This window comes from Neophocaena asiaeorientalis, unplaced genomic scaffold (genome assembly GCF_003031525.2).
Source record: "Neophocaena asiaeorientalis asiaeorientalis breed wild unplaced genomic scaffold, Neophocaena_asiaeorientalis_V1.1 scaffold177, whole genome shotgun sequence".
Taxonomy (NCBI): Eukaryota; Metazoa; Chordata; class Mammalia; order Artiodactyla; family Phocoenidae; genus Neophocaena; species Neophocaena asiaeorientalis.
The window spans coordinates 9,505,616-9,533,258 of record NW_020172779.1 but is presented as its reverse complement, the minus strand read 5'-3'; the positions used below and the strand labels follow the sequence as shown (position 1 = coordinate 9,533,258).

The following is a 27,643-nucleotide window of genomic DNA, read 5'->3' as shown; positions in this document are numbered from 1 at the left end:
CAGGGCTTCCCTGGTGGTGCAGTGGTTGAGAGTCCGCCTGCCCAGGCAGGGGACATGGGTTCGTGCCCTGCTCCGGGAAGATTCCACATGCTGCGGAGTGGCTGGGCCCGTGAGCCATGGCCGCTGAACCTGCGTATCCGGAGCCTGTGCTCCACAATGGGAGAGGCCACAGCAGTAAGAGGCCCGCGTACTGCAAAAAAAAAATAAAAAAAAAAAAAAAAAAAAAAAAAAAAAAAGAATCCAGACCCTGGGACCAGATGATCTAAGTTCCCATCCCAGCTCAGCCACTTACTAGCTCTGTGACTTTCCACGGGTCACTTCACTTCTCTGTGCCTCATTTAGTGGGAACGATAAAGTGGGAATAATAACTGTACCTCTCTCATCGGGCTGTGAAAACTATAGGAGTTAATATATATGTAAAGTGCTTTGAATAGCACCCGGTATACAGTAAGTGCTCAATAAATGTTAGCCATTATTAGTTACTCTTGGTTTCCTAGTGTAGTCAGGGTATGCTTTGGTAGGTTTAATTGATTATTCTAGTTGATAAAAGGCTGCTATGTAGACTATGAATCGATTAGCACTTTTTATACAAATGGAATATAAATCAACGGTATTCAATTTAAAGACCCTGCTGGTCATAAGTCTACAGACTTTCGGGGCTGAAGGGACAGTATAGAACATCTTATTCAATATCTTTATGTCGTGGCTGAAGACCCCCCAGCCCCACGGGGCTGAAGCCACTGACCGAAAGCCACGGAGCAAGGCCGAGAACAGCCAGGATGTGGTTGCTTCCGATGACGCTTCAGGATCTCAGCAGGCTGCAGCGAAGTTTCCATTATGGCATCAATTATCATCGCACTGATAAGCCAGCTACTGGAGCATTCTGTGCCCATCAGAATGACAAAAGCATTTACATATTTGGAACTGTCAATATACAAAGTAAATATAGGTAAGGAAGCCGGCTTTGCTTTACACCCTCATGCTATTCTTTACTATCCTGATAGAAAATGCTTGCAGTTGGGGGTGTTTCTATGTGTTTGCATTTCAAACATGCCTTGCAAGACATTTTTTTTGTTAAAACTATAATAAAAAGCAGTCTGATGGATTAGAAATAGAGAAGCCTGGCACCACCCAGGCTTTACCACTGGAAGCATTTACACCTCGGGAGGCGCACAGATAGGGCACACGCAGATAATCAAAGTTTTATTTAAAATTGCAGAACACTTAAAAATAAACAATATAATATGCTTGAATGTTTAGTGTAACATAGAAAAAGGCTTTCAAATACACTAAAACCTTCAATTTTACCCCAAAGTATGCTATGCAGCCAGTCGAAGTGCTTTGACAAGCATCCCTCTCTACAGATGGCTGGGGTAGGAGGTAGGCTGCGGAGTTCCCTGCAGGCAGGTGGTCTTCCTAGTCAGACTGACGACGTTTCTTCTTGTGGCTCTCAATCGCCCTTCTCAGCACCTCGTCCTGGATGAGATCAGACATTCTCACGTCTGTGTGGCTACAGCCAATTTTCGGGCAACTGTGAGGGATGAGAAAATCAAGTCAGGCCGCTTCACCTTAATGCCTTCAGCATAAACTTCTCTCACATGGAAGAATTTAAGTGAGAGCATTTTTTTTTTAATTGAATGAAAGATTCTTTAAATTCTATAGTGTTTTACAATTTTCAGAAGTTTCTCACAGGTGATTTCATATAATCCCATAATAACCCCTTGTTTTTCTTCTCACCCCTATCTTGCCCCTCCCCCTCCCTCTCCCCACTGAGAGCCATGAGTTTGTTTTCTGTATCTGTAAGTTGGCTTCTTTTTTGTTTTATTAGTTTGTTGTATTTTTTAGATTCCACAGGTAAGTGATATCACACAGTATTTGTTTTTCTCTGACTTATTTCACTTCGCATAACATCCTCCAAGTCCATCCATGTTGCTACCAACGGCAAAATTTCATTCTTTTTTACAGCTGAGTAGTGTTTACGTGAGGACATTTTACCAAAAAAGGAGCACACTTTAAAAATCAGGACCGATATACACTTATTCATTTGTTCACCGGGTCATTTGTTCACTGAGCCAGGGCCTGTCCAGCACCGGGGGCAGGGCAATGCCCACTTCACAGCACTCACTTTGCAGTGGGGGAGACAGACCTTCACTAACTCAACTGCATAGATGCTTGCTGTGAGTTCACGTGGCATTAAGTGCTACAAAGGCTAAAAAGCAGGGTCAAGGGAGAGAGTGTGAGCTAAGGGGCTTATCTAGAGGGGGTCAGGGCAAGGCTCACTGGGAGGTCTTATCTAGAACAAGGGCTGCGTGAGGCTCTGAGGCTCGGGCTGGGGCAGCAGCACGTGTAGAAGTCGAGGAGATAGTCGCTTGGTGCCCGGGAGTAAGAACAAGGTCAGTGTGGCTGGAATGCCCAGGGCAAGAGGGAGGGCATTTGGAGACTTGCTTGGAGGGCGTGTGGGGCTTTGGATTTTATTTTAAATGTGAAAACAATGGAGGGGTGGAGATAGGGGAGGGATGGGGTTTGGCTTACATTTAGAAAACATGATTCTGGCTGTTTAATACAGAACACAGGCAGAGGGGAAGCAGGGGAGAGAGGGGGGGTTGTGCAGCAGCCAGCAGAGTGAGGGCAGCTTGGATGAGGGTGTAGCAGTGAGCAGCCTTGGGATACAACCGGAAATAGAACCTATGGGACTTGCTGATGGACCCGATGTGGAGGGTAAAGGAAAGAGCTGAGCTTTGTGCAGAGTCTGGCCCGAGCCGAAGGGGACTGGTGATACCCTTCATCTCCATAGAAACAACAGGAAAGCCGGGATGGGATGGAGTCAGGCAGGAGTCCTGGTTGCTACATGTTGCCTCTGAAATGCCCACTAGTCCTCCCAGTGGAGAGACTGAGTGGGCTGATGGGGACTCAGGGGAAAAGCTGTGGCTGAAGAAATCAGTGGGTGAGTCACGGTTCTGTTTACATGTGGTCTCCTCTGAAGGCAGTGGGCTGGATGAAGTCACCTGATTTCTTCTCAACATGAACCAGACTCTGGTAGAGTGCCCAGTTTTGGAGTCAAGCCAACCTAGGTCTGAATTCTAACCCCAATGCCTACTTGCTTATTATGAGACCACCGGCAACTCACTTGACCTTTTGGAGCCTCTGTGTCCTCAGATTTATAATAGGGGCAGAATCCCAATTTCACGGGGCTCCAGGCAACACAGTGCTCAATAACTTTCATTCCCTTCACCATCTCCTATGACTATCACCAGTCTCCTGATGAAAGTTGCTGATCTGTCTATAGATTGCATACCTCCAACACAGACGGGCGCACATTCGTCCATTCATTTGACCCTCTTATGTGATTGGCCCTGTGCTAGTTCCAAGCACCCAGCTGTAAAATACAAATATAGGTTCTTGCCCCACACAGAGCTCTGGCCCAGTGATCTGAGACAGCCCTCCAAAAAGCACAGATCAAAAAGAACAAATTCAAGACAAACGCTATAAACCAGAAGGGGAAGGAAGCGGATCATGGGAGCTCTAATTTGTCTAGCAGTAGAAAGCTCCACAGTTCAACACAAGAGTGACACTTTTTCTTGGTCTTGATTTCTGGACCAAGGCCTCTTTATATTAGAGGAGCATTAATCAATGTACTGAATAGTATGCTTGCTAACAACGTTTATATTCAAAATACTGAAATGTGTCCTGTATGGTTGGGGACATGTGTTAAAATGTGATTAAAGAAAGGCAATCATATGAAAGACGATGGGGGTGATTTGGCCCAGGTATGATGATTTGGCTTTGCGTTAGGGGAAGGATTGCAGGTGCTTGAGAAATGCTTTACACTGGTTTACAACACCCTGCTGTCTCAAAGTGAATTCTTTCTTTCAGTATGAAAGTAAATAAGGTGAGATTATGAAAAGGATACGGACGCTTTCCTGACTTCAGCAAAGGCAGTTTTCATCACTTCAACTTCCATGACAAGGAAATGCAACCTGAAGTCGGTGGCTGGGATGACCCTCCATTAATGCTTATCAACCCACTGATCATTCGCACTGACTGCCAGGCTGTAATCCCCCCCACTTCACAGAACAAAGTCTTTAATACCAATAGTCAGACAGTGAATAAGCTGCTTTAGGGAAGTGGAGAGGGAGGTGGGGAGGACTTCCTGATGACATCAGTGGTTTTAGTCAGTAAATGAGAGCATTCTGAGAATGTGTGATGGGATTAACCACACCAGTCAGTTGCAGAGCTGGCGTGCACTTTAACCCAGGGCCACCCGTGTCACACAAAGAGGTCTGAGCTCACTTAGGGTATCAGCCCAGGGGACAGAGGCATTAACCAAAAAGCCCTCCCAACGGGAGCCAGATGGCCTAAAGACACAACTACAGGCTCAAGGGTGAAAAAGACCTGGGCTCAAGCCTCCTGGCTGTGACACTCTGGGCAACTGATGTCATTAATGGGCCTCAGTTTCTTCCTCTAGGAAGGCAGAGCATAGGGTTGCTGCGAGAATGAGAAGGATGCGTGTAACAACGGTCCAGGAATTCACTCAGGTGCTTGATAAGCTGGTTCCTGCTCTAGGATACAACTTCTGTTCTCTCTCGAACCTTGTGGAGAAGAACCGGGCCCACCTACAATGCTGGCAGGAGGCAGGCGTTGTGGGAGCACAGGGGCGGGGCACCTTGTGCAGCACAAATGGGGATTCCAGGAAGGCTTCCCAGAGGAGAGGTCGATGCAGGAGAACCTTGTTTCTCACGCCGTCTCAATTAAACAAACACAAGTTTCTAAACTAAAGAGGAGAAGACAAGGTCATAATGACATGATACTGAATCAGGGCACTCCTCCTCCGGAGAAAGAACACTCTATAAGCATTAGTGCATTCATCCCCACGACATCCTGGTGAGCAAGATAGGCGTGGCAACACACAGTCTTAAGCTCTCGTGTCATTACTGTGAAAGAGTCAGACCTACAGGCCTGGAAGGAGAGGCTGGGTCCTGAACTGGGGTCACTGACGGGGCAGAACATTCCACTGCAGCAGTGGGCAAGCGTGTAAGTGTCTGCTGAGTGAAGGGACCGAGTCTTAGGGGGTCCCAGAGGCTCTGGGCACCCTAGGCCTCAGCATCAGCTCAAAAGTACAGGATTCTGGGTCTGACGAGCTCCTGGATCTGGGCCCCAAGAATTCCAAAGTCCAGCCCAAGCTCTAGAAAGCAGGTCTGGAAATGTGAGTGGGATGGATTCCCATCATACCTAAACACAGAGTGTAACTCTATCCTACATCCTCTGAGTCTAAAATAATGTGTCACCAAGCAGTGAGGTAAGTAATACAAACATGAACGGTCTTGACCTCAATAACCCGACTGCTGTTTGTTCAGCGCGCTATAGTCCAAAAAGAGCTTTCTCCTGAGTGCTTTGCTTCTCCACTGCCAAGAAATTTGCTGGTCCAGACCTAGACCGGAACTCCCCACTGTTCCTTTGATCCTGAAATTCTGTGAGACGTCGGTATTTCCATTTTACAGATGAAGACACTGAGGCTCTGAGAGGTTAACGGACTTGCTGGTAAATGGTTAAAATAGGGCCTCCAAGTGCAATGCTGGAGTTCTGCTATTCAACGACACCTTTCTGTTCAACTTAATTGTACTCTCCGTGCTCTTAAATGTGACTGTTTGTTAATATAGCCTCTGTTCTTAAACAGAAAAGGAAAGAAATGACTATGGATAACAGGAAATACCTTATTAATATGAAAGTCATAAGGCAGCTTTATTAGTAAGATAATAAACAGCCTGATTATTAAGAGATGTGTTTTAAGGAATTATTCTAACTATTGTATTTAGTTAGGGCTAGAGTCTCAACAATGGAGACTTTAAAATGGGGTCAGTGCCAGTAACACAATGTAACTGGAACTCCTGTCTGACAAAACATAGTTGGAACCAGCAAGGAGGAAAAACTGAGATTTCTCAGACTGGATGTGTCATAGACATTTTTAAACAAGGGGAAGCTAGAACTGCTCATCGCCCTAACATGTGTCCTGGGAAACAACACGAATTCGCGTTTAATCAGGAACCTCTGGAGTAGGATTTGAAGAGGCCCTGGATTCTAACCTGTTGTCGAATACAATGTACCTCATCCTCAAGATCCTGGCACTCCAGCACTGGCTCCTGTGATACCCAACTCGCTTATCTCTCATCCCTTCTCTCCTGGCCACGTCTCAGACTGCTTGGTTGGAGTCTTCTTCCTTTGATTGCCCTTTCAAAATGGCAGAATGCTTTTTTGTGGGTCTATGTTAGGTGATGGGGGAACGCGGTAAGCAGAGCAGAGCTGGATCCTGGCCTCGCGTTGCTCAGAGCCAGGCCAAGGTCCCGTCCTTGGGGGTTCTCAGCTGGCTGTCACATCTGGTCCAGAGCTGTACCTGTGCTGCTCTGACTCCTCTGTATCAATAACCTTACAGTCAACATCTCACACTCAGAGCTCTCTCCCGAGCTCAAACACCCACATTTTCTGTGCCTCCTGGATACCTCCAGATGGCTGTATTGCTAGGACCTCAAACTTAGCATGACCCAAACTGTGCCTCTTATATTCCTTCCTAAACGTGTTCCCCTTAGGACCTCTCTGTCAGCTAATGACATCGCCATCCTTCTAGATACCCAGTTTAGAAATGTCAGTCATCCTTCCACTTGTTCCCTTCAACTTCCGGCTCCCAAATTCTGTCCATCGTACCTCCACGATCGTGTTCCTCCTCATTTCCCTCCACCTATGACTCCTGCCTCAATCCCAGCTCTCATTATCTGTAACTTAATCTACTGCAAAAGCGTCTGAATTGACATCTTCACCTCATGCCTTTATTCATCCATCTCTTGAACTGCTACTGGAGTAACTTCCTAAAACCCAGGTTGACTCGCCTTATTCCCTCAAAACCCTGCAGTGTTCTCTCATGCCTACAGAATAATGGTGGCAAGATTGATGATGAGGATAATGATGATGGGGGATAAAGTTTACTGACCACGTGACAGGTACTTTAAGTGCTCTACATATATCTTATTCAAATTCCAAAGATACCAATGAGGCAATTACAACTATTATCATCAATTTATAGGTGAGGAAACTAATGAAATCATGACATTTAACACCCTCTACAATGAGTATAGAATAGAGAGAGAATTTACATACACCATTCCCCTATTGCTATTGTCCAGAGCATCCTTCTAATCACCCGCTAACATGCAATAACCGTTGCTGCACCTACTATCCCCCAAGGGGAACAGACTCTGAATAGGGCGAGCCTCTTGGCTAGAAAGAGTCTTCTTCACCATTCTCTGAAATCCTTCTCATTTTTCAAGCCCCAGCAAACATAGTACCTTCGCTGTAATCCTTCCAGACTTCCTCCATTTGGACTTAACTGTTCTTAACTAAGCTACGAGAACCTGCAGAGTTTGCGGAATCTGCACCCAAGTTATAGAAGTACGACAGAAAAATACCCACCTTTTCCAAATGACGGGTGTTACTCAAGTGCTTCCAAACATCATTTACAATTCAAAAAAGGCAACATTACAAAATCAAAGTATGTAATCAAGAAGATGCACTTAAATGTGAGCCTGCTCTGGGAGTTGCTCCCAGCCATCCTGGGACTTGGGAGAAATGTGCTTTTGTATCAGTGCCTGCCCTTTTCAAATCTGACTCGAGGAGAATGTCACAAACTTTAAGGAAGAAGACCTGTGACATAGAACTATCTGGGAATACCTATTCTTAGCAATTATGTCAACAAATTAAAATTTTGTTTTTCAGAGACTAAACATAGAAAAAAGGAGAAAAAGTAGCCTTAGAAGTCCAGAAACAAAGAAAAGTACACTCACAAGGGAAAATGAAAGGTTCCTTAGGGAAATATGGTATCTCAGTTGTAAGCTGGAAAGTCAAAACAGATAAAAATGTGCTCAAACAATCTCGATTTTGTAATCATTAGGCAGTTCTTCTAGAATAAATAGGCCAAGCTACTTGACTGAATGACCATCAAGATATCTGCAGTCTCAAATGCCCTATCTTTAAGTCCACACCCAGATGAGGAGTGGTGGGGAATTCCAGTTCTAGGTCTGGACCAGCAAACTTCTGGGCGATGAAGAAGCAAGCCACACATCAAAGGGACCTGTTATCACAAGTCCACTGAGAACTGGTCACACCTGCAATTCCATTCCTTCAACAAATCTGTGATAAAAGCATAAGAAATGCCAACCAAGTCAAAGCTAGGCTAGCCAACTCAGGTTTCTAGGTTATTACAGGAACGGAGCCATGGTCCTCCAGGGTTGGAGCATGTGTGCATGTGTGTGTGTGTGTGTGTGTGTGTGAGAGAGAGAGAGAGAGAGAGAGAGAGAGAGAGAGAGAGAGAGAAAGGGGTAGAAATATATATATAAAAGAAAGATTCTCTAAACGTTCCAATTAAAATTTTTTTTCTCATTGCAGTCATCCATGAATTTACTTAAACCATTTGGGAAGTTATTTACGTAATTAAAGATATGAAAGGTTTTCCCAGACAATCAAATCTTGATCATCAAGACCAATTGGATACGAATTCTTATCTTAGGATGATGACTTAATATTTTTTTTAAACAAACTACCTGTGTTGCAGGATGCAAAAAAAAAAAAAAAATTATTCTTTTAACCATTCCTTCTTGTTTGGGTAAGTGCATACAGAAAGGTGAAAAGAAATCTCTCGGTATCACAGTTCTCTATTTTTTTCAGGCTCCAGCACAAATTCATAAAAATTCCTATTATCTAATGCTTAACATTACATCCAATTCCTTTTTCTTGTGTTCTGAAGGTGTGGTTGAAGCTCCTTCAGTTTCTTCCTGAACAGATTACTAATTTGTTCCCTCATGTCCTGCTTTTCCATGTTGACACTATCCCTCCGGCTGAATGGACTTCAATGGAGAAGTTTAAACGCCTTTTCCTCCAGCATGAACGCACAGCCTCGGACTGACCACCCCTGGGAAGGTGTCACTTCCCTTCCCGTGGCAACTCACCAGGCCTTTTTCTTCCGCTTGTGCTTGGACTCAATCATGCGAACAATGGCTTCCTCTTCATAGGTGTGGCCACACACTTTATTTTTCACTGGCTTCTTCATTTCCAACTGCAATCAAGGAGACATCAGGCTTTCAGGAATGATAGTGATCAGCTTCCAGTAACTTCTCCAAGCCAACAATTATTTGGCACTATGTTTGCCTAGACCTGGGGCTTCCGAGGTTTAACCTCCCCGTCTCATGGCGCTAGATAACTCTTAGGGCAGATGACCACATCAGAAAATGCAGGGAGACCAGTGGCACCAATGACACTTGGCCTGTGGGCCAGTAATTTATTCCTAGATCCCTAAGGGCATCACTGACTGAAAACTCTTTCCCAGGTATACTCTTCAACTCTCATCCCCTTCCTTTCCTCCCTCCTCAACTCTAGACATGAAATGAAGTCAGAAAGCAAACAGGAACCCTTTGCCTCTATGAAGTGAATCGCTTTTTCTTTCAGGGGAAGGAGAAAACAGTACCTGTGTAATGGGGCAGATGAAGTTGGTCTGACTTTGGGTCACAATCATATCTTCATCAACTCCTTCTGTGCCGTCAGCCTCTCTGTCTGCTTGAAGACCATCTAGAGGGAAAAAAGGGAAGTTGCTGAGTCTCGTTGGTCTAACATGTCAAGGACAGGAAGGGATGGAAGGGTCTCTTTGGTGTTAGCCCCTGTGCTAGGCGCTTGGATGCATATTAACTCTTCTGCAGGGGAGGCAGGACTCTGCCCATGTTTGGTAAGGAAACAGATTCGGAGCAGCGAAATAACTTTTTCAAAGTTACAGAGAGTGAATTTGTGAGGGAGTACTGTTCACTAATCAAGAATGTGGCTTTGGAGTCAGAAAGACGTGGTGATCTTTGTCACTTCCAGCTGTGAGACCTCGTGCTAGCAAGGTCTGTTTTTAACGTCTCTATAACTTTGTTGCAAAGATTAAGAGGTGAAGAATTTAGTGTGCTCTGCATAGCTCCTGGCACAAAGACACATTCAATAAATGATAGTTACTGTTGGACAATACAGCAATTCTCAAACTTTTTGGTCTTAGAACCCTTTTGTACTTTTAGAAATTATTGAGGATGCCAATAAACTTTTAAAATGTGGTTTATATTTATCAAGATTTGCCATGTTAGACATTAAGACTTAGGAATTTAAAAATATGTATTTATTAATTCATTTAAAAAGAACAACCCCATGACATGTGAACATAAATGACATTAAAAAAATTAAAAGTAATTATATTTTCCAGAACAAAAAAAAGTTAGAGGTAAGAGTGGCATTGATTTACATTTGTGAAAATATCTTTAATGTCTGGCTTACTAGAAGAGGTTGGATTTTTTTTTTCACGGTTTGCATACTATATATTTATTTTTTCGTCAGTCTAAAAATGATGTCTACACATTTAATTTCTGTCCAGTAAGAAGTGATAAGAGGTTTAAGAAGGCCTAGTTTAAACAATTTCAAAGAACGAAAATAAGTGAGCAAAATTATATTTATCCTAAAATATGTCTTTCCATCCACTCCATAGTGTAATGGCTCCTTGAGGCAACTTCCAACAACAATGACGTTTCTGATGCTTTCTATGGTGGCAGAGAGGTGAGTATCACGGTCTGCAGGGCAGAGCAATAAATATAACTCTAGTAATCCATTGTACATCGAAAGTCAGGGAATACTTCATTGGAATTATTCTCATTTTGGGGGATGAATAAAATTAAATCAAAGGACACAGTACCTGATAAAGGAGCAAAAAGTTTGTAGGCTTTGGTCAAAGAAAGAAAAGGGCCTAATGAGTGAAGAACTTCACTAATGAGTGAAGAAGAAGTATGTATTATAGTTTTCTTCCTTCAGTTTCTCAGCTAGATTCCATTAGTGGAGTTTTCTAAAAGATTTGGAGGAGATTCCACTTCAGATATTATCAGAGATCATCATAAGGTAGTTGGATTTTGATATCTGTGTATATGTGTCCGGTCTGTCGTGATATCACATCACATAGCCTCTGGAAAAACTCACTTATGAAAAGAAAGAGAGTGAAAAGGGCAAATGACATCTTGGTATTATTATGAAGATAGTTTTGACCTTGTGGGTACCCTGAAAGGCTCTCAGAGTACCCTAGGCGTTCCTGGCCCACACTTTTGAGAACTGCTGAGTAAATGAGCGGTAGGGCTAGCTTTGAATACAACTTATTTGATTCTGATATCTGTGTTCTTTTCATGGTCCTTGCCCCTCACCAAGGGAAACTAGATAATAGATGGCTTCTGGATGGGGTACTGAGAGAATCTCATATGAAAGCCTTTCCTTCTGGAGAAGGCAGACTTGTCATTCTGCACTGAAATCAAAGATCAGTAGTGTTTTAAACACAAGTGTGACAGTGCAGTGACAGTGTAGTCCTTCCTCCTCCTTTTTCCCCTCCCTTTCTCTCTTCTCCCTTCCCTTCCTTCTTTCATTTTGGCAAAATATTGAATATAGACATTAAAAAGTGCCTCGCTTTTAATGTGTGAGGGAGACCCTTTTATTAAGTTGAGATGGTTCTGCACATCTTTTAGTTCCTACAACTGCTGGCCCTGGCCTTCCCCCTTGGCCAGATGAAGTATACGCTGGAAAAGTACTACTGGGGACAGGAAAAGGGCCACAGAGCACTTGTTCAAGGTCACCCAGTGAACTTATGGCTGAGACCCAGGGATTCTGCCCCCAATTACTCTGTTTTTTTGGTAGGGGTTTCTCTTTGTTTTAGCAACTAGTGCTATTTATATGCCAGCTTGTTGTATTTTCTTAGAGAAATGTCCCCCAAACAGCGCTTATTCCTTGAAGAAGGCAAGAGTGAAGCCCTCAGAGCTTAGGATTTCTCAGACAGAGTGTTTTCTAACCATTGGTCATTAAGGTATGATGCCTGGGGCCTTTCAGCTTTTCAAGGGCCGATAAAAAGGTCTGAGACCTTGAAAACCATTTACTGGTTTCAAAACAGGATAACTACAAAACGGAAAATAATTTTAAAGGTCTACAAAATGTAATGTTGGGTTAACTTCATTAATTGTTGATTTGGTAACCAAAAATATTTCCTTTGGAAGCAATATATACGCTGGATTTAGGTTTTAATTTAATAATTCCCAAGTATGCTAAGATAATTGCTGAGAAATTAATAGCCAATTATAGGTTAAATCACTTACTTGTAGCCAACCGTTTTCCAAAGCAAAATTGTAAAAATACCTTCAAAAAATTTTGCCAGCCATAAAATTATATTTAATGTGGAAGTTGCCATAGCTTAGTATGTTTGCTATGATGTGAGTTGCGGCTTCTGAAATAATTTTCCTTAGATCTATGAAGAGTCTTTGTGCTTCCCAGGACCTGTCTTTGGTATGAATAGCGCAAGAGTCAGACTCTTAAAAAAGAGTCCTCTTACCATATGTGGGATCTTCCCAGACCGGGGCACGAACACCGTGTCCCCCGCATCGGCAGGCGGACTCTCAACCACTGCGCCACCAGGGAAGCCCCAACCCAATTATTCTTCACGATGGTTCAGGAAAGTTGGACAGGTAAGGAGAAAAGTCAAGGAGCAGAGCTGAGAGGTATTCTGATTCTCTGACTTTCCAAAGCCTCCTCTTGCGGGCTGCTGCCGCCCATTTCTGATTGTGCGTTTGACAGTCAAAATAAAAGTATCTGTTTGTCCATTTCTCACAGGGCTTCCTCTGAACTGACAGATTTCTGACCGTATACGTTATACTGTGGAATTCACCAGAAAATCTGTTGGATGAATAACAGGGTTCAGCCAATGTGAAAGACTGTGGGTTTTTTTTTTTTTTAATTTTCTATTTTTAAATTTCAAAAAGTAGAGGAAGCAAGAAAGCGCAACTCAAATGCAATGCCAACCACTAGGGAAGGCTGAGTGGGGAACTTAGAAGCTGTAGGTGGCTATCAACAGCAGCGATCACGAAAGAAGAAGGTGACATAAGTGAGACTGGGAAAGAATGCCAATGGTGAGTAATAGCCCACGGACCGAGAGTCTAAAAAGAGAAAGAGCCTCAACAGCTAAAGTTCTCTTGAGCTAGAACATTTCCTCACCCGAAATCTATATTTATCGAAAGTGATATTAACGTTGGGATTCTACAGTGTGCTAAAACAAAAGGTCACATCTGGCAATAAATGTCACTTAACGCTAATCTATACAAAAAGACAAAACTTTTTTTTTTTTTTTTTTTTTGCGGTACGCGGGCCTCTCACTGCTGTGGCCTCTTCTGCTGCGGAGCACAGGCTCCGGACGCGCAGGCTCAGCGGCCATGGCTCACGGGCCCAGCCGCTCTGCAGCCTGTGGGATCTTCCCGGACCGGGACACGAACCCACGTCCCCTGCATCGGCAGGCGGACTCTCAACCACTGCGCCACCAGGGAAGCCCAAAGACAAAACCTTTTGATAAGCCCGCTGAAAGGAAGATTGGAGAGAAAAAATACAGATCGTCTACTAGAATCACAAAAGTTTTAAACTGAGGTTATTTATCCTTATTCTCTCATTTATTGGAGAAAATGGAGATCCAAAGACATTATAGGTTTTGTCCAAAGTCAGGCAGGGAGTTAGTACAGTAAATCAATGTATAGCTCTACTTTCTTGGCCTGCTTAATTTGAATACTAAAACCAGTGTATAGGTTCTGGGAGCCATCCCTCCCTCCCCCAGATTATTATTTTATTACTAATAATACCTCAAGTGTACTGACTGCTACATAGCAGCTACTATGCCAAGCACTTTATATACATTATTTCATTTAATCTGCACAAAACACCCACGAAGAACAACTCTATTGTTGTTCCTACTGAATAGACAAGAAAACTGAAGCCTCCACGATATTTTTAAGGCAAAAGTAGAAAATATCACCATTATAACAAAGAAGTAAGCAGATTAAATCCGTTTGTTATTCAAGAGATCTCAAAAAGAATTTCTGATTAAAAAAGGAAGGACAAGATGATGAGTCACACTGTTTTCCATCCACATAAACAAGGCATATGCTGTCAGAAGTATACGCGCCAGCTGTCAGCTTCCGCCCAGATGGGTCTCAGACCCACACCTAACATCCATGCCCGGGGCCCAAGGCACCCAAGCGAAGTGCTGAGGAGGGAAACCTGGGCAGGAACTAATATCTACAGAGCACCCAGGAGGGATGTATCAGGACTGAGTTAGTAACTTGAATGGGATTTTTTTTGATGTCATAAAATAAAAACCAAAAGGAGAAGACATGAAAATGCTTGTAGTAGTAATTAGGTAAACAATCAAGGATTTCCAAAAGTCTATGAATATTCCCCAGTGATGTGAGGTTAGGAGGTGGGGGAGGGCATTTATTGGATCCCAAGATGTGGGTTCACGGTTAATCAGTGATGGCTGTCAGTGAACAGCTAAATCCTCATCTCAGTCATCCTCCTCCTAGGTGCTCGAGCCCAAACCTTTGGAATCTATCTATCTATCTATCTACCTACCTATCTTATTTATTTTGGCCGTGCTGTGAGGCATGCGGGATCTTAGCTCCCCAACCAGGGATCGAACCAGTGCCCCCTGCATTGAGAGCGTGGAGTCTTAACCACTGGACCGCCAGGGAGGTCCCTGGAATCATTCTTGATTATTCCTTTCCCTTCATTCCTCACATCCAAACCACTGGCAAGTTCTGTTGACTGGTTCTCAACTATATTCCCTAAATCGAAATCTAGCCTCTTTTCTCGATTTCTACTGCATCTTAGTCCAAAGCACTATGGCCTTCTGCCCAGACCTCTTCAGGAGCCTCCTAACTAGAATCCCTGCTTCTTACAGGGGGCACGACCTCCACCCCTCCACCCCCGCCTGCTTCTTACAGGGGCCTACACAGCCAGCTCCTCTGACCAGTCCCCCTCTCACCCACCGTGCTCGAGCCGCACCGGTCTTTCCTCTGCTTCTGGAACATGCCAAGCTCTCTCTGGTCTTCGGCTGCTATCTTAACCTGCCTGGGATGTTCTGCCCTCCGGATCTTTGCTTGTGCTACTCCTTCTTGTCATTTTAAAATGTCGGTTTCAATGTCATCACTTTGGAGAGGCTTCTCTGACCTCGTAAGCGAAAGAAGACACCAGCCCTCCTCTACCCCATCGCTCTGTTGTGGCTGCACAGAGCATCTCTTTAAGGGCTACTTTCTTGTCTGTCTCCCTCTCTTCTACTCTCCCCTACTCCTGTTCTCTTCCAGGAAAGCAGGGACTTCACTGTCTTGTTCATCGCTGTTTCCTAGGTTCTAAAATGTCCTTGGCATGTAGTGGTAGGTGTTCAATAAACATCCCATTAGTGAAGTGCTTCATCCAACAAGGCAGGAGTGGGCATACTTTTCACAAGGATATACTTAACATATTTAACAGATGCGGCAACACAGACACACACAGACACAGACACACACACATGTCTCACACAATAATGATTTTATAGGTTTTAGGCAAATAACAGAGAGGACTTCACTCTAGCTTGGGGTACAGCCTTGGACCCTGAATTCCACGTCAAAGGCAGCAAGTAAATGTAAGTGTTACGATTATAGCAGGCCGTGTAGTAATTACAAAGGAGAATCCAGACATGGTTTTGTGGTCAGAAAATACACTTGGGCCTGGCCACACACAGCCCTAGTATTAGTCACTTGTCTGTCTTCAGGCAACCCAAATTTGGCTGACAGACAGTCTTACGTCAGCTGGGAATAAAAGTTGATTGCTATGTGCTTTTTCAATTAAGCCTCAGACATTTTTCTAAAAGCACTTTCCCCTTAAAAGTTAGTAGCAAATATTTTACAAATATTTGTTGCCTGCCTGAAATGCTTATTGGGCTGCCTGGATTATTTTACTTGCACTGTTCTGGGATGGCGTATTTGGAGCAGCTCAGCTGGTACATGGGAGATCCCCTCCCTGACCTGCAAAAGAAGGTTGATTCCAAGTTGGAAGCTCTGCAGTCACAGTGTCTGCATATGTGTCTGTGCCGACTCCTGAGTTGTTGCCCCACCAAGCAGCCCACAGGCGGCGTTATGAGTGGCCTCATCTGTGAACTCGGACATGTCTTAGACTCCAAACGGAAAAAGAAGTGGGTCAGCAGGCTCGGTCTCTTTGGCTTGGAATTAAGAGAAGTGTGTGTGCGCGCGCGTGCGTGCGCATTGTTTCGGGGTCTACTCTACTACTAATGGGTATCTAGCCTTGTTCTTAGTTTCTTCCTGGGATGAGTGGCCTGTCCTGAATGCTTCTTAGTTTCTTCCTGGGATGAGTGGCCTGCCCTGAATGCTAGCACTTTGGTTGGGTCAAGTTATTATTGAGGGAATCCTAGTTTTGAAACTCTCTGGCACTGGCTAAGAGCTAAGACTCTTCTGTGTGTGAACAGCTTTTGCAGAATTAAAATGCAGATCATGTCCAGAAAGGGCCTACAGAATTAAAAATTTCCTAGGTGTTATAATCTTCATAGGATAGCAAAATTCAACAAACACAATTTCAACAAAAAATATTCAGCAAAGGTAGATTGAGTTAATAATCAGAACAATGGATAGAACATAGTTAGGTTCTGATAAACGTTATTTATCATGTATATATTTTATTATAAACCAATGCTTTATAACTGTAAATTGTTGCTGCTATTGTTATTTTTATCACTACTTTGTGCCAGGTTGTATGCTTGGTATTGGCAAAAAATAATCCTTGCCCTCAGGGAGTTCAGTCACACAGGACAGATACATACAACACAAAGCAGTCTTGTGAGGGCTATGCACATACAAGATACTGTGGCAAGAAGCTCCCAGGAACGAACAGGGTCAGCCTCTCTGAGGAGCTCATAATTGATCTGTGACAATGAGGAGGACCTTTCAGCTCACATTGTCTGAAACAACTCTGCTGCCCCCTTAAACATGAGCATTTAATTCGCAGCTACCTCAGGTCAACATTTTGATCAGTATTCTTCCTTCTTCAGTTAGCTATAATCTACATTCATCTCAGATTCTACGCATTTGGAAGAAGCTATATATATCCAATACAATTCAATCCAACCCAATCCAATCCAATCCAGTCCAACCAAACACAATCCGACGCATCCAAACTCAACCTAACCCAATCCCTGCAGCCAATCTCCTTCCTTTGAAATCCTATAACACCTACTGTATATACCATACTCTTTTAGCTTAAATTTCTTCATTATTCAGTTGTTTCATGTGGATGGAACTTCTTTTCTAGGTAGATTGAAAGCTCCTTGAGGACAAGCATTGTGTGTTCAAGCCAAAACAACTCAACTCAAGTTGTATTCATCGAACACCTGCTCTGTGCCAAAGGCTACACAAATGCCCGTGGATATGAAGAGGATTAAAATCACGTCTGGTGGGAGAGACAGATACAAACACTTATATTCTGTGCAGTGAGTGAAATAACAAATATCTTTTGTACAAAGAAGAGGAGTAACCTAGAAGATCTCGGAAGGTGGGGTGAGGAATCAAGGTGAACCTCCCTGAGAAAGTGATGACTAAGCCAGGCTCTCCAGGGAGGTGTGATAAGAAGAGGGAAGGACACTCAGGCAGTGAGGATTAGCGCGTTTAGGAACATGGGCTCGGAGACAGCTTGCCCGGGTTTAAATCCTGGTCCCATCACTTTATCAGCTGGGAGCTCCTGGGTGAGTTACTTTACCTTTTTCTGTTTCCATCTTCTCAGCTGTAAAGTGGAGTTTACAGTCTACTTCACAGAGAATGAACCTACTTCACAGAGCTGTATGAGGATTAAATGAACTAATGTATGAAAAATTCTTCGAAGGGTGTCTGGCAAATAGCAGGGGGTCAATAAATATTGTTATGGTTATTAATATTATTACTCAGAATTCCCACGGAGCTAGCAGAGTGGGTACCTGCAACATATATGCTCTAGTAAATGAAAACGATGTGCTATGGACTCACCCAAAGAGAAACCACAAGATTGCTCGACCCAGGATTCTGAATGGGATGAGCCCTTCCATGCCCAGGGCAGAGGGAGGCCTAAATTAGCCCAGTTGTAGTTAGCTGACAGGGCACTACCAACATCTTTAGTTTCCTGGCCGCTTTCACTTCCACAGCTCTTTCAACAAACTCCTCTAAAGATCTTGAAAGTAAACTGAATAAAGAGTTTCAGCTTGTAACCTCCAAATGAGCTGAGATTCTCATAAGATGTACCCTGTCACATTATCATGCACTTGTTAATTTATCTGCTGTTGTTTTAGACACGTTCTTTGTCCTCAGCTGACATCATGTATTAATTTGCCTCCATTTCTTTAAATACTGTCAAAATACGTCATATGTCAAAATACGAGGGTTTTAAAGTAATCAGAACCCGGTGCATTCTACTGGCGGGACAAAAACCAATCCTTTGAGATCTGGTCATACAATATCCACTTTAAGTCAATAAATACTGAAAATATCCCCAAATTCAGTACATGCATTTAGTACTTGTTATGCAAGTACAGAGAAGGTTTGATGCCCATCTCTAGGTTTCTAAGAAAAAGCAGACCACCGAATGCACACATTCTATTTCTTTGCTTTGGGCAATTAACTAGAAAACCACATGATAGGAAAACTGACTTGCCAGCATCGAGAAGGTATACAACTCTCAATTGTTTAGATCCACGGAAGAGTATGAAACAAGCAAAGATCAGAAGATGAGAAATCCCATCTGGGTCCATCTTACGTTTCCTTATTTTAGAGGGTTGCGAATACCACCTATCCAGGTACCCAACACAGTAGATGCAACTTATTTCTATATGCTTTCCAATCTCTATCTTTAAACTACCTTGACTCTGTCTCCTTCTTTTTTTCATGCTCACTGCTGCTGTCCTAATTCAAGTCCCCAGCCTTCCTATTTAGAATATTGCAAAAGTTCTTTATTTATCTATCTGCCTCAGTCTCTCCCCAACCTCCTTCTACACCCTAGCTCATCTTTCTAAAGCCATGGCCGCTTAAACACAAGAACAAGACTTTTCATTAGTTGGCCCAGAACATCTTCATCTCCCTCCTCAATCCCATTCCCCATATCCATCCCAAACTCATTACAGTTTGCTCACACTTGCCAGGCTATTCTACTTCTCTGCTAGCCCTTCCCCTAGCAATCTGTGACCACACTTCAAGACTAAATTAATTCAAGTATTTCCTCCGTGAAGCCCCAAAGCAGAGGTGATACCTCCTTCAGCCCCCAGAATATCTTTGTAGATGCTGTAACCATTTGTTTACTTCTCCATCTTCCCTATTAGACTATGAATTCCTTGAGGGGAGGAGCTCTGCCTTATTTATCTTCATATTCTCAGGGAGCCAGGCAAGGTGCTGGAACTTAATAAATGTTCACTGAGTGACTGGTTGCCAAAGCAAGAGAATGCTTTGATTATTGTTATCTATAAACTGACTGTGATAATAAGATGAAAACAGTAAAGAAGGCTGTTCTGTAGGCAAATATTTTAGAAAAAGACAAGCCGGTCTTTGATCTAATTACTTTTTTCCAGAAAGGCAGCCATTTTACACCGTCTAGGTCATTCCACTCTCCATTCTCTGTTCCAAAAGAGAATGCAAAAGCAAACTACCAAAAAGCAATAGCAAACTACCAAAAGGCAAGATGATAGAGGTCGGATTCCAAGAAACAAACTATTCCACACTATGTCTTTATATCATCTCTGATTCTATTCCCTTGCCCAGGGGAAAGTACAATAATGATCAGTTATGAAAAATGTGTAAATCATCTGAAGTCTATTGAGTTTAGCCAGACTGTACATGTAGTGACATTCAAGTACAGCAGTTTTTATAACAGAGAAAAACACTGGGGAAATCTAGATATTTGACTGACAGACTGAGAATTTCAATGAATGGTGACATCACCACTCAAAATCTGATAGAAATTAAGAACAATCTTTATCATCAGAAAATGCTTATAACAAGAGGTGGGAAAAATGAAATTAAAACTATATATGTAGTGTGATTAAATAATCTTAAATATGGTATACAGAAAAAAGACTGAAAGAAAATATGACAAAATATTGCAGTCCACTGTGTCCTGGTGGCATAACTACTGTATATGTGAACGGGCAGTAGAGAAGGAATCAAGGGCATTTTTTAATTTTTGAAGAATAATTATTTCATTTGTACTTTTTATAACCGGTACTGTTTATGAGACCAAGTAATATTTAAGAAGAAAGTAGGACTCATGGCAATGGGGATGGATGGATTTGTTTATTCAATTTGTCAAAATGAAACAGATAACGAAATCAAGTCTAGAGATCATAATATTTTAAAAAGGAGCTTTACAATTTTTAGTTGCTCAACCTTAAAACTGCAACACTTCAGCTTTGGGTAAGACAGGGACTATGACACCATTTCCATCCCTGATACATTCGAGATTTATTATCCTAATGACAGTTGTAATATTTCAAACTTATCTGCTCCCCTACAAGGTAATCCAACACAATGTAATTTATATAACATCTTCTCTTCCACCTCCTCTAATTTCGAAGCTCTAGACAAAACAAAAATGAAATTCCTGTGTAGAATGCAAGACTTTAATAACAGAATAAAGCCAGCACCAATATCATACTTTGTTTTGTAAAGCTTCTCAAAATAAATGATAAATTTTGATCTTCAGACGATAAAAGGTAAAGAGGCACTGAAGACGTCCATTGTGGGATAAAGCTCAGTGAAGGGGGAATTATTTGTCTTACTAAGTGAGGGCAGGCCTCAAGTCTAATCAGGTATGTTACTCCGTAGGATTTACCCAGCATGGTAGTTACAAGACGCCTCAGAATCTGGCATTAATTAAATATGCTTATTTTTCCTTTCTACATGCATCTGATAAAGAGTATCAAGGTTTATTTTTGATCCATTTAAAAATTCTTCTTTATGGTGGCACAGTGTAGTCATTTTTAAACAAGAAAAAAAAAAAGAATAGAAAAAAGAAAGGGGAATAGGGCTTCCCTGGTGGCTGAGAGTCCGCCTGCCGATGCAGGGGACACGGGTTCGTGCCCCGGTCCGGGAAGATCCCACATGCCGCGGAGCGGCTGGGCCCGTGAGCCATGGCCGCTGAGCCTGCGCGTCTGGAGCCTGTGCTCCGCAACGGGAGAGGCCGCGGCAGTGAGAGGCCCGCATACCGCAAAAAAAAAAAAAAAAAGAAAGAAAGAAAAATAGAAAGTGGACTAATCCCCAAAGTGCATTCCATATGGAAGAAATTTTAAAAGGTGAGAGCCCGAGGGACCAGCTCTAGTGAGGCTCAACAGTCCTGTCAGCCGCAAAGTCAGCGAAGCCACCCAAAACGCAGCCCGGCTCCCAGCCTGCAAAGTGCGCAGAGCCAGTCGGGGTTTCAGAGAGTGATGAACGCACAAGACGCTCTGTGTCACCTCGACATCTGTTTTCAGTTTTCAGGGTCTTGTCTGAAGTTAGCCTAACAGAAAACATACCAAAGGGGGAAAAAATCCCTGCCAACTGGGAGGAAGAAGAAAAATGACTAGGGAGGGAGGGAGAGAGAGAGAAAGAAGAAAGGAAGCAAGGGGTGAGGGGTATGGGGCATCTTCCACACCACAGAGCCCGAGGAAGGGCCCTGGCGGCGCTCACACACCTAGAACCAAGTCCTGTGGCCAAGCCTTCCTTCTGTTCCCCGCTCCCCTTTCCACCCTCTATAAAACCTTCCTCACATGCAAAGGAAGAAGACACATGACTTCAAAATCGGGAGCAGCTTAGGACACAGCTCTTGTGAATGCGTGTACAATAGATCTGAGTCATTTGTTCGTTTTGTAAACATGGAGAAATCACACTTTTAAAACTTCCTCGTCCAGTGACATTCACAGCACTTGGCAATATGCTTAGCATTTACTCTTTTCCATATTCACACCTACAGATGTCAGGAGGGATAAATTTTCTTTCTCAGTGAGAGCTCACATACTCCAGGCCAGGTGGTAATTAGGAGCGAGCTTGCTAAGGGAGGCAGAAGCGGGCCTGACAGTGGCTGGGCCACGCAGAAACACAGAGAATCTCACCAAGGCCACTGCCTTCCTCTGGGAAAGCTTCTCACTCAGGGGCTCCCCCATCCCTCCCAAATTTAAATCCTCGGTAATTACCTGTTTCTGCCACTGTCTCCCTGACTAATCTGTAAGCCGCTCAAGAACAGGGACCACCTTTGCTCATCATCTCTGCATCACAGTGTGTAGCGCATGATAGGGGCTCAGGGTTGATACCTGGCATCCAATCTTAAGGGCGGCTTAAAAATTACACCGTTCACCCCCTAGCTCTTCTGCAGAAAAGCGGTTCTGCGCAAGACCCAGAGAAGAGCTCTGTAAGGCATGGACTTCAGCGGGGTGGGTTAAGTCTAGATCTAGGTACCACGGGGCTCTAACCATAAATTGGGGGATAGGTGTTGAAGTTCCTTCAGGCGAACACTGTCTCTTCTCAACTATTTCATTAGGATACAGTGAAGATGAGATGAAACGTTTTGCCCTCTTTGGAAAAAAGGACCTAACAAATACATCCAGGCAGTAACAAGAACATCATGAGGAAGGAGAACCCTGGAGACAGTTTCTGAAAGCGCAAAGCAGGGCGACTGGCTGATCTTGTTCATTTTCAAAGCCTTTGTGGGGGTCCAAGTTCTAGTGCTGCAGTGTACGGTCTACGGACATTCACGAGCTCCAAAAGGCAGCACTAATGGGAGTGAAAGATGGTAAGGAGGGACAAAACAAAGGAAGGAAGGAAGGAAGGAAGGAAAGAAGCAAAAAGGCTCTCAGAACTTGCTTTACAAACTCTATAGAAAAACTGAAAGGTCTCAACTAACTACCTTTCTGAGCTTCTAATGAGGGTGATGCTGTTTGAGCCACAGTCTCCAGCCTGATCTGGACTGTGCAGGAAGTAGTGAGACAGCATCGACTCATTAGCACATATCCCCCAACATCGCAGAAGGACAAGGCTGTACAGTAGCTCTCCGGTTTCCCTGAGGACAATTCTCTTCCTCAGCTGAAAACTGAGACAAAAGCCAAATGTGGTGAGACAGCAGGTTAAGTGACCGGGGAAGACTCACTCTGAGTCCCTCAACCAGCAGCCCTGTGAGGGAAAAGGTAGCAGGGAATTCAGGGGCCGATAGCGGAGGAGGCTAAAAATACATAAAGGGGGAACATCAAGGAGCAAGAGACACTGTGCCGGGGAGGTAATGAGCACACTAATTACAGGGCTCATAATTAGGAGCGATGGAATGAAATTAAGAAAAGGAAAGTTTTAATTGTCGGGAAAAACGTGGTTGGGTTCATCGTGAGGGAGAGACGAGTTCTCTCATAATCTTCACACAGTCTGAAGGCCATTCAGCTGTACAGAGTTGGTTCAGAATGAGCTAGAAATTATTTAAAAGGGAATTTTATTTTTGTTACCAAAAGTAGACGAGGGTACTTGATGACACACAGAGGGCCTCTCGTATTTAATTTTATCATTCTGTTCCCTCTTCTAAATTAAATTGTAAAATAGCTAATGATAAAAAAGCCTATGACTATTTCATTCCAAAAATATGATTCAACATGTAAGGAGATTGACCAGCAAAGTGAAAACAAGTGAGGAGAATGGAATACAGTCAAACGTGCTTCAACTGACAAGAGATTTACAGATGATGGCAAACTAGAAAGGAATAAGTGCTAAAAATACGACTGGTTTCTCTTATTTTTCAGAATGAATTCAGTTACTTTATTTTTCAGAATTAATACAAAGATGGCAATTAAACTTAATTAATCATTGTCAGGACACGGTAAAGAGCATCAGCTTTCAAATTTTAACCCAGTTTCAGGATGGCAGTTCTGGTAGCAGTCTCACAGCTGTCAGATAACTGAAAGTTGTAGCCCTAAATAGGGTTAAACCTTAGGTTGTAAGAAGAGACTACAGTACTGAAAGCTTATGGATTGGGAATAAAATGTCAAGAAAATCTATTTTCTCTTCCTCATTTGGGGGCTCAAGGAATGATTCATGTAACTTTCACTGAGTAAATGTCTGCTGACCACCCCTGTTTCCTAGGCACGGAGGATGCAAAGGCCAGGGGTTGAAATGGACCAGAAAACACATGACTCTATCCTGGTGGGCTGAGTACCAGGATGGACGTGAGCTTAGGGGGTCCGGGGGAGCTTACCGGGAGGCTTCCAAACACGACTGCAGGAGGGACAGTGATGCTGGGAAGAATCGTGAAGGAAGAGGAGGTAAGACGAGCACAGGCAAAAAGGTGAGAGAAAGCAATGCTTGCCATTCCATCATCCTCAGCGGATGGGTTTAAGAGCAGCAACTCCAGTGATGTGCACAGATACCCTATTATGTATATTACACTAAAGGAAGCAATATTAAAGTCAGGTTTTCTGATATTACCCCAGTATTATTATTATTACTATTATTATTATTTAAATGCATCCTAAAATGTAAGCTACCCAGGAGGTTGTCTGCTTGCTTCTTCCTCTTCCCCCCACCCAGCCACCACCATGAACTGAGGGCCTGTCATCTTGGTGGGTACTGTGTTCACCAACATCAGTAAGGCTGAGCAGAGCTCCTGACCTAAATGACTCACTGTCTAGCGTCAGGGGAGAGAGTGCCGTTAAAATACAGTGGAATAAGTTCTACGAACTTCAGCAATGGCTTCCAGAGGAGAAAGGGGATTCCAAGCAGGGTGGGGAGCTCCCGCAAGGCCTACAGGCAAGAGAGGTCCAGGTACATTTGGAGAACTCTAAGTGCTTGGCTCAGGGATGCTGGGGGAATGAGGCAGACCTGGATGACACCAGATACTGCTAAGCAGTGACCCTTCCAGAGCAGCAAGGTGTCAGGGCGCTTGTTAAAAATTTTCCTCTCCGTATGTGAATTATCAACGTGTAACATTTTGGACAAGATTTCTCAGGATAAGTTATATCTTGTGATGAGGTACTCTGTGTTCTCCCCAGTTGTCCGCTCATCCTTGCCCCTTCAGGTCAATTGCAAATTCAGGGACAGAGCTATAAATAAGTTTTCAGAGACTCTCTTAAAAAACCTTTGGTCTTATTTCATAACCAAAGATGTCTTGAGCATTGTGATGGCCTGATTCGGTCCTTATCAAAAAACCTTTTCCATAAACATTCAGTTTCACCATACACACTGTATTTATTACTCCTGTAATGAATTTCATTTCAAATCCTACTCCCGCCAACAGGCACCACATTTTGAAAGGACAGACAGCCTGAAGGCAGATTCAAAAGTAGAGTTTACAGCACTCAGGATTTTCTAATGCAGGCTTTCATCTTGTATAATGTTAACTATATAATTGCTAACTTGATTTTTCTTTTCTTCTCTGGATTGCTTCTGAGGTTCTGATGAAATGTTTGCTGCCATTGCTAATGAAATTCAGGAAAGGACTGTTGGTTTTTTTACTCTGCTTGGGAACTGTGATGCAACAGATGTTTGCATACTGCTGTCAGGACAAATAAGATTCGTTCTTCCTAAGTGCAAAGGGAACACGGCTTTTCAAAAGAAAAGTGAGAAGAAAATTCAAGCAGAGAGGACTTGGGGACATTTGGCAGGAAGAAACTTTTGTGTTCTGCTGATATGATGTATGAGAAACATTTTCAAGAGCTTTTATGTAAAAGGCAGTTTCTTTTTTTTCCAGCCCAACATCTAGGGTAGAAAAACACAGTGCCTTCAAGTGAACTGTTTGCCAATGAGAGGAAAACAGTACTTTGGTGGATAGTAAGTGGAAATGACTGACAGTTCTGGGTTCTGCCACTTGGGAGGTCATATGCCACTTAAGCTATTGTTCTTTCTCCAACCTGAAAAATAAAGGAATGAGAAGAGGAAGGGAGGTGGACTCTATAGTTTTAAAAAACCATTCCAGTTTTAAATCCTTTATCCTTATAATAACTATCAAAGTTTACCACTCTCTGAAAACCAAAAAAACAAAGATTTTCATGAATATTTAGGTAGTCAACTCAAATGACTCTTCATACTGATTCCAAGGCAAACTTGTTGCCTTCAAGAGTCAACCTATTTGCAAACCAAACTTGCACAACATCCTAATTTATGTTACAGAAATAAGTGGCCATTACTAACCCAGCAAATAAAATTTGGATTTCAAGTGATGAAAACATGTTTCACTATGGCCAATGTTAAGTATAAATTGAGCAACAGAGATGTTTACCCAAGTATAGCAGATAGGTACAATGCGGTTATTACTAACATGTTGAAAACAGTATTCAGGAAGCCTTATAATCACAGCATTATTTTACAAGAGTCAATGGACTACAAAGAAGAATTATGTTCAGACCTGACACATACTTAGAGGAGGAGTAGGGCTATAAGTCAGCAACAATAACAGAAATTAAGTCAGTAGCTGAAATACATTTTCTTACTATGCCACAGACACTTAGGTACTTTTAAAACAAAACATTTGCCCATTCTTCTTTTCATACTCCAGATATAGACAAACCTCATTTCCCCAAATTATAATTATTTTTTCACCAGTTAGTTGCAATTCACACAAACCCATAATCTCACAAACATTAAGTGGCCCACCGGTCACTGAAAAGGGCAAGGAGGTCAGACCTGGGGACATTACTGAGCATAGATGGCCAAATCACTGTATTAGTTGGGGGAAAGGATTCCCATAACTTCCAGATGTCTTGCTGGTGTGAATGTCTAGGTAGCCAACAGGACCATCAGTTTAAAAATATGAAAACCGGGCTTCCCTGGTGGCGCAGTGGTTGAGAGTCCATCTGCCGATGCGGGGGACGTGGGTTCGTGCCCTGGTCCGGGAGGATCCCACATGCCACGGAGCGGCTGGGCCCGTGAGCCATGGCCGCTGAGCCTGCGCGTCCGGAGCCTGTGCTCCGCAGCGGGAGAGGACACAACAGTGAGAGGCCCACATACCGCAAAAAAAAAAAAAGAAAACCACACATTGGAGCCAGTATTTCTCTTGGAACTATTATATGAAGAGGTACCGATCTGGAAGCCCAAAGACTAAAATGTGGCTTGCAAAGAATTTTCAAACAAGGAACTCACATTCTCCAAAAGCACAAGTTGGATGCAGCTAATATTTACTCTTCCACGTTTCAGACAGTAAAATGCCACACATGGCAAATGAACCGTGAACCCGACCACGTGAATTTCCCTGTGGTCAACTTCTCCCACTTCTGTTCCACAGCAGTTTCACTCAGCGAGACCACCAGCATCCTCACTTCTCTGAATCCATTCTGATCCTCGTCATCCTTTCATAGCTTCTGACTCTGCACATAACCAGTCCCCCCCATCTCCTAGCCAACTTGTGACTGGGGCAGTGAGGAAGGAGCAAGGGCCTCAGAGTCAGATCTAGGTGGATCCTGCCTCCCCTAGCTGTCTGATGGCTGGAAAGGCACCACCTCTCAGAGCCTTAATTTCCTCGTCTGTAAAACGGGACAACACTCAACTGGCAGGACTGTTGTGAGGACTGAGAATTTAACTGAATACCTTATTTAATTTGAGGAAATTGATTCTTTAATGTACGCAGCACATAATAATTCACCCATCAGGTCTTCTCTCCCTTTCTTTTCCCTTGGATTCCAGGAGACTGGATGTGTTTGCTTTTGTTTTCTGCCTCAATTCTTTCATATCTTCTTCAAAACCGCTTCAATGATCCCCTCTTCCTGGCACTGAGGTCCTGTCAGGGCTTAACTTTC

The 27,643-nt window shown here is 43.2% G+C and overlaps 1 protein-coding gene across 1 annotated transcript in view; it reads right to left on the bottom strand.

Annotated features, from left to right (window-relative positions):
- Positions 1-1,190: 1,190 nt before the first annotated feature.
- NSMCE2 (NSE2 SUMO ligase component of SMC5/6 complex) overlaps positions 1,191-27,643 on the bottom strand; it is a 225,997-nt gene continuing 199,544 nt past the window's right edge. Inside the window, exons 5-7 of the mRNA XM_024741044.1 lie at positions 9,506-9,606; positions 8,991-9,097; positions 1,191-1,531 (exon numbers count right to left, since the gene is read on the bottom strand). Of these exons, the coding sequence (XP_024596812.1) occupies positions 1,417-1,531; positions 8,991-9,097; positions 9,506-9,606 (323 nt within the window). The 3' untranslated portion in view covers positions 1,191-1,416. The remainder of the gene's footprint in view (positions 1,532-8,990; positions 9,098-9,505; positions 9,607-27,643) is intronic.